This window comes from Cornus florida, unplaced genomic scaffold (genome assembly GCF_030987335.1).
Source record: "Cornus florida cultivar Cherokee Brave unplaced genomic scaffold, ASM3098733v1 CherokeeBrave_3.0.0_Hap2_Chr10, whole genome shotgun sequence".
Lineage (NCBI taxonomy): Eukaryota > Viridiplantae > Streptophyta > Magnoliopsida > Cornales > Cornaceae > Cornus > Cornus florida.
In genome coordinates this window covers 78648124-78660051 of record NW_026775580.1, presented here as the reverse complement: position 1 = coordinate 78660051, position 11928 = coordinate 78648124, and the positions used below count along the sequence as shown (strand labels likewise).

Genomic DNA, 11928 nt, shown 5'->3' with positions numbered 1-11928 from the left:
TTTATGAAAAATCAGTCAAAAATTTTGTACTAAACTGTATATTTATATTGCCATAAATATATGAAACTAAATACAGTTGAGAATAGATTATAGTAAAACAGAAATGAGTATGTTGTCATAAAAATAAAATATGTATTAAAAATAAAAAAAATGTTTTAGAAGATCCGAGGTAATGAATAGAAAATGAGTATTTTATCATGAAATATACAACCCGGTTACGTACAAATCCGAGTTGAAGGAATAGAAAATGTTGTAGATGATATGAGTTGAACAAATAGAAATTTTTTGTGGCAAAGTGGGAAAGGAAGATAAGAAAAAGCTCAGATACCCCTATAATTAGTCTATTGAACAATTGGTCAACCCACACCCCCACACAATACGCGTACTATTCAATTCGAATCCTCTGTTCCAAGTCTCTTTTGCAAGACTCTTTAATTCCACAAGACCCACAACAACAAAAGCTCCACTCTCTTTTTATCTCTCTGTTTTTGCCCAAAATTGGTTTGGAGAATTCAATCCAATCCAATCCTTCAATGGCGATGAAGATGAAGGTACCCATATTTCTTTATTCATTTGTACCATTTCTAGTTCTGCTTTCCCATTTGGGCTTGTCACAGGGCCAACAATCTTATGTCAACAACAAACAGCTTGACTGTGAACGAAACTACACGGTCACCGAAGGCTATGTCTGCAATGGTCCACTCCCCTCCTGCAATTCTTACCTCACTTTCCGGTCAAACCCAACCTACAGCTCCCCTGCCACCATCGGCTACCTCCTCTCCGCCCAACCCGCCGAAATCGCCCGAATCAACAACGTCTCCGATGTCCACACCTTCCCCACCGACACCATCGTCGTCGTCCCCGTTAATTGCTCCTGCACCGGCGGCGAATACTACCAGCACAACGCCACCTACGTCTTGAAGACAACGGGCGAGACCTATTTCTCCGTAGTCAACAACACCTATCAGGGTCTCTCCACTTGCCAGGCCCTGATTGCTCAAAACCCATACAATTTTCGAGATCTGCAAGTGGATATGAGACTCAATATTCCTCTCAGATGTGCTTGTCCCTCTTCGAATCAGACCTCCAATGGCGTCAAGTACCTTCTCACTTATCTGGTCACTAGGGGAGATGACCTTCCTTCCATTGGAGACATTTTTGGTGTTGACAATCTGAGCATATCTGATGCTAACCAACTATCTGGACTCATTTTCCCTTTTACTCCGCTTCTCGTTCCGCTTAAAACCGAACCCATTAGGATCAACACCACCGCCGTCTCTCTGACGCCACCTCCGCCTCCGTCGTTGCCCACCGTCCCCGTTGACGACAGCAACAGTTCTTCCTCCCACAAGTGGGTGTACGTAGGCGTTGGAGCTGGGTCTTCTCTCATCGTGATTATCATCCTGTGTGTATTTTTGGTATGGGTCTTTCGTAGGAGGAGGTCTCAACAAAGCAAGCCAATTCCAGTTCCAATTCGACCGGGTGGTGGTAGGAAGCTTGATGAGTCTGCTGATTGCACAGCTCTGCCGGACACCAAATCATGGTCTGTCTCGTCGGAAGGAATTCGATCCGCTGTTGAATCCCTGACTGTGTACAAGTTTGAGGATTTGCAGAAGGCCACTGGATTCTTCAACGAAGAAAACAGAATCAAGGGCTCTGTATACCAGGGTTCTTTCAAAGGGGATGATGCTGCAGTGAAGATCATAAAAGGGGATGTGTTTCGGGAGATCAATATACTGAAACAGATCAATCATTTCAACATAATCAGACTCTCCGGTTTCTGTGTGCGTGAGGGTAACACCTACCTTGTTTATGAGTATGCTGAGAAAGGGTCACTATCAGATTGGCTTCATTTCAAAGGGTATCAAACTTCTACTACTAGTCTAAGCTGGAAGGAGAGGGTTCAGATTGCCTACGACGTCGCGGATGCTCTGAATTACCTCCATAACTACACCAATCCGCCTTATGTTCATAAGAACTTGAAGACCAGTAACATACTTCTTGATGGTAATTTGAGAGCCAAGGTTGCGAATTTCGGGTTGGCAAGGACTCTGGAGAATGAGGACCAAGGAGGGCTGCAATTGACTAGGCATGTGGTTGGAACTTATGGGTACATGGCTCCTGAGTACATTGAGAATGGATTGGTTACTCCGAAACTAGATGTGTTCGCATTTGGTGTGGTGGTGTTGGAGCTCTTGTCAGGAAAGGAGGCTAATGGCGGTGGCGGTGGCGGTGGCGGTGGCGACAAGAATGAGGAGGAGTTGCTATCTGTGACCATAAACCAGGTGCTGGGAGAGCCGAATGTGACAGACAAGTTGCGAGGTTTCATTGATCCTTGCCTAAAAAGGGAGTACCCACTGGACTTGGCATACTCCATTGCCGAGCTAGCTAAGAACTGCGTGGCTCATGATCTCAATTCTCGCCCAACCATAGCCGATGTTTTCATGACCCTGTCAAAGATTCAGTCATCTTCACTGGATTGGGATCCGTCCGACGAACTCGATCACTCCAGATCACTAGGCCGTGGCAGATAAGAAGTCAACTGCTATCAATGAAGGAGAATGAATACGGTATATTGTAATAATAGTGCTATCGGTGGCTGCTGTTTGTCCAGCCCATGTTATTATAGTATAATAGAGCATAGAATTTCATGTTTGTCTTCTTTCATATATGATGATGTATAAGCATTTGAAAACTGTTGCTTCAGTTAGCCCAATAATCAAGCTTCAATCTCATCCCTGTAAAACCTAAAGATCAAATGATTTCTCAAGGTTTATCTAGCTGGAGTAATGGCAAAACCTGGTCACACAAACTGTACCACAAACTCAGTAAAAATAAATTGGCAAATTTCCTGGAAACTAGTCACAGACTCGCTGTAACAATATGTATCTAACAAACATTTCCATGAATGTAAGGCAAAAGAGCAAGGTTGACTCCAATTTCTGTGGCAATAGAAGTTCCAAAGTATGCTGTTGATATATTTTCCTTCATTAAACTTTTCCCATTCCCCTTTACTGATCCTGCTATTCAACATTGGTTGAAGCTGGATCACATTCATAACGTAGAGATACAGTGCGAACTCATACAATCTTTGTTTAATTGTTCTCTCATATCAAATCAGGCCACTGGGGAACTTTCTTTCATTTTAGTGCCCACTCGAACGAGATGGGGATTGAAGTATGAGCACGACTCACTAGTGGTGCCCTACAAAGTGTAGAGTTTGTATGAAGTTGATAACTTGTGTGGTCTGAAAATAGCCGCTTAGGCATGTGGCATCATTTACAAGTTCAAGAACATGTTATATTGCTCAACCTCAAAACCTTCTCAAAGCAACCAGAACACATGGCTTAAGTCGATGATGTGAGACAGTTTCTACTGCCAAAGAGTGACATAATATAAAGGATAAATTGTTTACACAATACCACACATGAGAAAAATTGAGTCGATCAATCAATCATTGTAGATTATTTTAGCACAAACATGCTGTATCAGATTGGACTATGCCAAACAATGCAACATAAAAAACGTAACCTTTTACTAAACTCTTATTTGGTGGCCTGCGCGATTATATTGCTGATTGAACTGGCCTCTTCTTTAGCAGCTTCAACTAACGAATCCTGCAAATCAAATATACAGTCCATTCAAATTCTTAAATGTCAGAGAGTAAATATATCTCCACTATGAAGAAGCATACCTGCGCTGCTATTAGACGAGCAACTGTTTTCTTGCTTGATTCTTGAAGTTCACCGGCAATTAAAAGTTCGTCCAATATGTAATATGCCTGCCAAGGATTACGCATAAACATTTTAACCCAAAAAAAAAAAAAAAAAAAACCAAAAACAAAAAATCAGCCATTAACACCATCTAGAATTGTGTGATCAACCAGTTCTCAAACATATCAACAAGTACAGATCATTCAAGTAACATCCCCAAATCAGAGGAGGTAATAGTACTTTCGCAATGCAGGTCTGTACCACCCAAATGATAATATCACCTTCCAAAAGATTATTTTGTTGATGACCCCAACAACTAAATCTAATTTTCCAATGGAGGGGCAAGGTAGAATTGAGAAGTTGATCAACAGAAGTCTGTGAATGTCTTACCAAAAGAAAAGAGATTGGTTATCATCTATATGGTTCCTACTACAGGAAAAGAGTCAAATTTAATTCTCATCAGTGGTCTTACAGCAGCATATTCAGCAACTACGCATGGCTGTTAAAGATTCACTTTACTCTTTTGCTAACTCTTATTTTGTAATTCATTTTAAGGTTAGCGAGACATGGCTTGTGGAAAGAGAGAGATTGCAAATATAATTTTAAGGTCAATGAGTATTGCAAGAAGATTTATAGACAAAGGGCGAGGGAGCAGTCCTAACAAGAGTATTGCAGATATGATTTTGAACTAACAAGAGCTTAGAGAATTACCCCTCTTAACCAATACTTTTGTGTCAGACATCCACTGAAATGGACAAATGAACATAAACATGTACAACTTGACTCCAAAACCATACTTCCAAATACAAGCCAAACAAATCTTCTTCATCATTCAGTTCTATATAGGGGAATTTTTTTCAGTTTGTCACCCAAGCAAAAGATCAAAAAATGTCCTGCAGGAGGCAACAGGTATTGCCCTTCTGCAACAAATAAGGGAAAAAGGATTTGAACACATAGCAGGGCAATGTAATATACCTTATGAAAATTATAGATTAAATCCAGCTCACAGACCTAATGAAGCATAGAGAAGCATTATCAATATCAAATTAAGATAGTATGTTAATCTAATTCAAATTCTTAGTTATTTCAAGTTTAGCAGGGCTCACACTTCCAAAGTAGCGGTCAAGTATTTCAACATAATGGTGTATAATTTCAAGAACCTCTAATCCATTGTCATCCTGGTCAATGCACATGCAGAAATACAGGCTGGCATATCTGAAAAACAGATGCACATAAAGTAATGTGTATTTGTGAAGAAGAATAATTCTCTCTATGAATCAAGGCCACAAACATAAACGTCAAATTAGGATTAAAAAATCCTGTCATACCTTTTATAAACAACTTTAAAACCCCTCCACTCCACAAAGTTGCAAAGCTTGGGTCCTCGCGGGAGAATTAAACCACTGAGTTCCCTGATTACCTATATACAAAGTGCCATCCACATACCGCAACATTTACAAAATTAACAAAGTGCACATTACTTCGGGAAATTCACATGCTAAAAATTATGATTTTTCATAATTGCACAAACTAATTCCCACTGCCGAAATGCCAACAACTAAAAGATATGACTACGAAGGGTTTCCATGTATGTTTATAATGACAGCCACTTAGTTGTATATAAATGTTCAGCTTACTTATAAAGCTTGAAACAAGAACAGAAACACATTCCAACAACACAACAAGATTCCTTATATATCTTGCGCAATGCAAAATCCACAGGGGAAGAAGAAGAAATTTTCATTATTACTATATCTATATTTATTTAATAAGTAAAAAAAGTTACTCGACTCCTAAATTTTACATTGTACTTGGCATGAATTGGCACCAGCGAACTACTCTCTATTTGTAACCCTCCTCCCAAGAATACAGAAATGAACAGCTTTCAGATTGGAAAAAGTTGCATAGTTTAAGTAAATGATACCTTTGTTCTTTCCTTCTGTGCATAAGGTGAATACCACTTTGTCAACCTCACTTTTCCTTGTCGGCTGATGAGAAGCACAAAGTGAATCTGGAACAAGCACATAAACAGAAGCCAATCAACATTTACTAGTTCTCTAGCTGGTTGAAACATAAACCATTAAATTATTCTTGAAAAGTTAGTGGTTTTTTAATGCGATAAAATATATTACATATCTTGTTGAAGAGGTAAATTATTTCCTTGTCGGCTGATGAGAAGCACAAAGTGAATCTGGAACAAGCACATAAACAGAAGCCACTAAACATTTACTAGTTCTCTAGCTGGTTGAAACATAAACCATTAAATTATTCTTGAAAAGTAAGTGGTTTTTGAGGGCGATAAAATATATTACATATCTTGTTGAAGAGGTAAATTATTTCCCCCAAGGAAGAACTACGTTCAGTAAGAAGCAAAAAAAACAGACGTGAAACCAGTTTTTTCCTCAATAGGAGCAAATAACTGTCAAAAAATGATAAACCAACTCATAATATTCAATTATTCACCCAAATTAGCTCATTTTCTTGAGAAGACAACACCACTAATCAAGTTTGATTTATAATTGCTGAAAATGTTGAACACATGGGCTTAAAAAAGCAGCACTTGTTTGTTCATAGTGCAAACTAGTGAACACGGCTTTACATGACAAAGAGACTCTTGGTGTACATTACTTTCAACAAAGAAAAATTGAATGAGCCCATCTCGCATTGTTTTGCATGTACAGAAAGGGTTTTAAAAACCCCCATTACTAGAGAATGAAGTTCAGTTGCAAGTCATTTCATTTCTGGATAACAAGTTGATTAAAGATTGTTGCAGTAAATTATAGTTATAAGCATGAAATAGCAAGATAAAATTTGTAAGGCATTTTTGTGATAAAAAAAAGGGTTTACCAATTTAAGACACGTCCACTGCATCTTAACACAATACTCACAAAACTAATTTTCTATCTGGAAATGATTAAGCATAATTGCACAAATATAAGCAAAACCTAATTATTTGTCCTTAATGCTCCAGGACAGCGTTCTTGTCACTATGCATGCTCACACCATAGAAATTCTCTCTATATCACGTCAACCATGTACTGGAAACATGGCATCTTTCAGAATTCATCATCTGTTGCACTTAAATCCACCTCTTGCAAGCCACAAGCAACCCCTCACTCCTGTAAGCAACCATCCTACTACTCACCAAAGCTGAAGCCTCCACCAGTTTTTATTTTTTATTTTTATCTCAATCTTAATAGGTTTTTCTTAGTTGTGGGCACCCCATTTGCATATTCCTCCTACAAACACTAACTCATTCATTCAGGGAAAAAAAAAAAAAAAAAAAAAAAACTAACTCATTCCATTTGGCTATGTCCATCAAGTACATCATCAACTTATTCAATTGGCATCTACATAATTTTGTTCACAACCTAGAGGACAATGCTTAGTGAGCTAGTAAAATGCTTGGGCTGCCAAGCTTGAGAACGCGGACAACCACTTTGTGTCAATAATGCCACAAATTAGGTCTGTATCCAGTCGACCCCGCCCAGCACCCTCAATTAACAGAGAAGAGACCACATTGAATAATGACTATAATTTTATTCACCACTGAACCACCCCCTCTCCCCCAAACAATGCTACTATTCTATTCAGAAAAGAAAAAAAAGCAAAAATACTGCAAAGAAAGCAAACTGTATATGCACACATCACATTCATGATTAAGTTTTCGAATCAATAGTTCAAGTCACACACGCCCATAATTTTCTTGTCGGAGAATTCCCTTCAACTATTGTTGCCAAATAACTAATACGATATTGCGGAGTTGAAGGGAAATATTCATATACATGTCTGATTTTTTTCAATAATACATACTTGTAGCAATGAAATACTATTGTTCATGATTAAGAAAACAAACTGTATACGCACACAACACTTTCATGATTAAGTTTTCAGATCCAACAATGAAAACAAACATTAACCAAAAGTCCACATTTATGAATTTCGCAAGGCAAACTCGTAATTGAAGTTCTCTAGCTCCACCAAAGAACAACAGATCGGGTTATAAAATAGAAAACAAGTGATCACATGGATAATATATGTTCGATAAGGAAATCCAAAAAGGAAAACAAAATATAAGTATCAAAACCACTCCAATTCATCAAGAAACGGAAAATTCAGAACAGAGAGAGAGGGACGGTGTGTGTTTGGCATCGAACATAAAGGTCTGATAAACAGAGTGAAATAAGGAAAAGTTGGATTGAAAATGATAGATACATTTTGGATCTTTTTGATTGGAATCGAATCAAATAAAGAGAAGAAAATGATGAGCTGCGAACAAAGATTTATGTTACCATGGCTGTGAGCTCTGGTGTCGTCTATCGGCGTCAATTCGAAAAAGAGCCCTTCTCTCTGTCACAATTTGCTATTTCCCTTCTTTAACGTCTCTCCTGCCTCCTCTGCATTTTTGTTCGTCAAATTTTTCAAAGATCCATAAAACGCGATTTTTTAATTTTTTGGGGACAAATTACACTGATTTTGCCATTTTGTATTGTCAGTGTCATTATCACGTGTTTTTAAAATGAAAATAACATTTGAGTTAAAAAAAAGTAAATTAAAATTGAGTGTGTGCTTTATATATATATATATATATATATATATATATATTTAATTTATTTTTGGGCCCTTGGCCAATGGCATGGACACATTCTCTACCTTTCACTCTATAATGGAAGATTTTATTTTTTATTTTTAGTTTTGTTAAGAAAGATTTGAAAAGTAATTTCTTATGTTAGTCATTTTTTTTTAAGGCGACAATTAAAGTGAAACATAAAAAGTATCATTTATGAGTTTGTTTTTAAAACTCATGTAAATCTAATTATCTTTGATTTTACTAGTATAAATTTGATATTTTAAAATATGATTTTCATATATCAGGATTAGAAAAAAGACCAATAAATTACATTTTTACTAGCATTTTATTTTCTAAACTTATCTCTTCAAGGAGGGAGAAAAAAAAAACAAAACAAAACCAAAAAAAAAAAAAAATTTATTCATGTGATCAAATTTACCTTTTCGGTCGCCTTTGAAGGAATATATAGAGGGTGTTTCTATTTGACACTTCTAACAAATGGTTGCGGAATAAAGGGAGTTTTGCTTGGAATGTATAACTCATTATCCTCTTGTCTATTGATCCATGTTGGAATAAAGGGAGACAGACCATGGTGTTTTATCATTGCATGTTTGTTTGAGAAATATTTTAATTAATTAAATATTAATACATAATGATAAGATTTATAAATTAAATATATATATTTTTACGTGACAAAATATAAATAAATTGCTAACATCGAGTGATATCATCAGTGCGGAGAAATCTTTATGTTAAATAAAGTTATTTTTCTTAACTTGCATACGAGGGGATGCAAATGGCTAACTATGATGGTGCAATTAGAAAATTTATTATATGGTCCAAAACTACATGATCCTAGTCAATTACAGGAGATCACATAACAAAAAATTACAAACATACTAACATAAATACATACAAAAATACTGACGACATGTAATTGACTAGAATTATTTATAATTTTGCTTCTAATTTTGTATTGTTGTTCTATTGGGAGGGTATGCTCTCTCATTCTAGGTGCTATAATGTTCTATCTTTTAGAATGAAACAACAACCCATTCATTAAAATAAAAATAAATTAATTATTAAAAATATATATAAAAAAACCCGCAGTTGTACATGAGTCATGTCTCGTTAGAGAAAAAAGAAATGGTTCACACATCACATTGCACCATGTTTTTGGATGATTGTTAAGCTGGGCCTGGGTGGAGCAAAGTGTGATTACTACACTTGTACATGTAATGAATTGTTTTTTACATGGTCCGGGAGGCCCACCATGTCACCAACACAACAAACAGAACATAGTTGTGGATCAAACTTCTGGTGGGTTCAAATGATTTCGTTTCTGCTTTTATATGATACTAGTTTCTTTTACAAGATAGGATGACAGGCCCGGTATGAAAGCTAAACTTAGTAGCACTCATAATTTGGGCTAAAATCAATATGATGACCCATGGCCCAAATCAAGGATCACACCATCTTCAGTTCTTTTTATTTCTTTTTTATTTTTTCTTTTAACATACTCACAATTATCTTCCGTCATTTTTAAGGAGAGCTAGAGAGAGAACTTAAATCTTTTAATTAATAAAGAAATTCAATACTTAAATTAAGTTCTAACAATTTAAACTGGGTAATTTTTTTTATTATTTTTTTTTCTTAGTTCACATGTGTCTCAATTGAAACTTGAACGCCTGACCTCCCTGTTGAGATTTTATTTTTTGTAATATGAGATTATACAGATTGTACAGCTATAGGATTGCATTATTTTCTCCTTGATTTAGGGCTAATTGGTAGGTAATTAGTTTCCCGATTATTGTATATTTAGTTACCTATTTTAGCTAGATATTACTTTATAAATTAGATGTAACACCATCGTGAATAATATTAAATTGAGTTTTGATTCTCATATTCTTTATTTGAATTTCAAGATGGTATCAGAGCCATCCTTGAACCGTATTTTTTGAATCTCTTTGAATTTATCTTTTAAATTTATTGAATCATACAACATAACCATACACATACACATCAAGTCACAGACCCATACAGATACACATACAGTCACCATTGATGCACCCATCACAAGCAGCTGCCAAACCACTGTAGATCTCACCGAATCTAGATCTGAAACGACAACGACGAAGCCGCAGCCACTGCCATCACAAGTCTCAGCCGTCGCTGGACCAATCTCCATCACAAACCGCAGCCACTACCATCACAAGTCGCTACCATCACAAGCCATAGTCGTAACCAAACCGCTGCACCTCGACAGATCTGTATCGCCGTCGCCGGATCTGCTTCGCTGCCAGCCGGCAACGAACCGCTGCACCTCGCTGTCGCATCGCCGGATCTTCGCATCGCATCGTCGGCTCGCGTCAAACCGCTGCCTCGCCTGATCTCGTTAAACTGCCGCCTCACCGGATCTCGTCGTGGCGTCGGATCTCCATCATCGCCGTCGCGTTGCCGGATTAGGCCACTCTCTGTCGCTGCCTTACCGGCGTCTTGGTGATACTCGTTCTCTGCCACTGCCTCGCCGGATCGCGTCGTGGTGATACTCCTTCTTTGTCACTGCCTCACCGGATCGCGTCGTGGTGATACTCGTTCTCTGCCACTGCCCCTCTCATCTAGTTTTTGTTATTATTTTTTTTGTATTTGATGCTTCTCTGTTGCTTAACACTTAACAGAGAAGTTGAATATTTTGTTTTTTTATTTTAGTTTATTAATATATATATATATATATATTAAAAAAAAAGGAAAAAAAAAATGAGTGAAAAAAATATTGAATTCGCTAGGACGAAATCAGTTCTTATTTTTGTTCAATCTGAAGGTGTTTTTAATGCAGGGATCAGTCTTACTGAATCCAATTATGATGTTTGGTCCCAACTGATGGAGATGCATATTGCTGAAAGGGAGAAACTCTCCTATATTCGGGGCAAGACTAAACCACCTGCTGAATCAGAAAATGATTATGACAAATGGTATGCCGAAAATCAGAAAGTGAAGCGGTGACTATTAATGTCTATGACTCCAGAAATTATGAAGCGTTATTTATGCTTACCCATTGCCAACGAAATCTGGAATGCTCTATCAAAGGCCTTTTATGATGGAAATGATGAGTTACAAGTTTTCGTCTTGAACCAAAAGGCCTTCACCGCTAAACAAAATGGAAAATCTTTATCTGAATATTATGGAGAACTAACTGAGGTTTTCCGAGAAATGGACCATCGAGATAAAGTGGTCATGAAAGATCCGGATGACATTGAAGCATATCGGAAGTCTATCGAGCGACTAAGGGTTTACATCTTTCTCGCTGGATTGGATTGGAAAGTGATTTTGAACAAGTTTGTGGAGAAATTCTACGTAACGATCCAGTTCCAGACTTGGAAGGCTGCTACTCGTTGGTTCGACGAGAAGCGGTACGTCGTGCAACTCTGAAAAGGGAATCCGAAAACTCTAAAGCTTCAGTAATGATGGCTCGAAACAGGTCTAAGCAAAACTGGCAGGACCGTCCTATACCCAATCCATCTAAAGCTACCAACGGTGCAAACAAGTCTACCTACAAATGTACCTATTGTAATAAGACTGGTCATACCAAAAGTCGTTGTTTCGAACTTGTGGGATATCCAGAATGGTAGGATCATCGTCGTTGGA

At 37.4% G+C, this 11928-nt stretch overlaps 2 protein-coding genes across 2 annotated transcripts; one reads left to right on the top strand and one right to left on the bottom strand.

Annotated features, from left to right (window-relative positions):
- Positions 1–268: 268 nt before the first annotated feature.
- On the top strand, positions 269–2780 carry LOC132278581 (protein LYK5). Its single transcript, XM_059780404.1, has one exon. The coding sequence runs from the start codon at positions 534–536 to the stop codon at positions 2532–2534; it is 2001 nt and encodes a 666-aa protein (XP_059636387.1). The 5' UTR covers positions 269–533; the 3' UTR covers positions 2535–2780.
- A 581-nt stretch (positions 2781–3361) lies between these two features.
- LOC132278582 (AP-1 complex subunit sigma-2) lies at positions 3362–8175 on the bottom strand. The gene is made up of 7 exons (XM_059780405.1): positions 8006–8175; positions 5638–5724; positions 5042–5133; positions 4820–4928; positions 4689–4724; positions 3695–3781; positions 3362–3617 (listed from the first exon to the last, which is right to left on the bottom strand). The coding sequence occupies exons 1-7, from the start codon at positions 8006–8008 to the stop codon at positions 3546–3548; spliced, it is 486 nt and encodes a 161-aa protein (XP_059636388.1). The 5' UTR covers positions 8009–8175; the 3' UTR covers positions 3362–3545.
- Positions 8176–11928: the final 3753 nt, after the last annotated feature.

Bases quoted from the DNA above. Each gene is read 5' to 3' on its own strand.
- LOC132278581 (XM_059780404.1), top strand. From the start codon at position 534: ATGGCGATGAAGATGAAGGTACCCATATTTCTTTATTCATTTGTACCA.
- LOC132278582 (XM_059780405.1), bottom strand. The intron at 4,725-4,819 runs GTGAGCCCTGCT...ATGCTTCATTAG, and splicing joins TTGACCGCTACTTTGGAAGT to GTCTGTGAGCTGGATTTAAT. The intron at 3,618-3,694 runs GTATGCTTCTTC...TTTGATTTGCAG, and splicing joins CTCGTCTAATAGCAGCGCAG to GATTCGTTAGTTGAAGCTGC.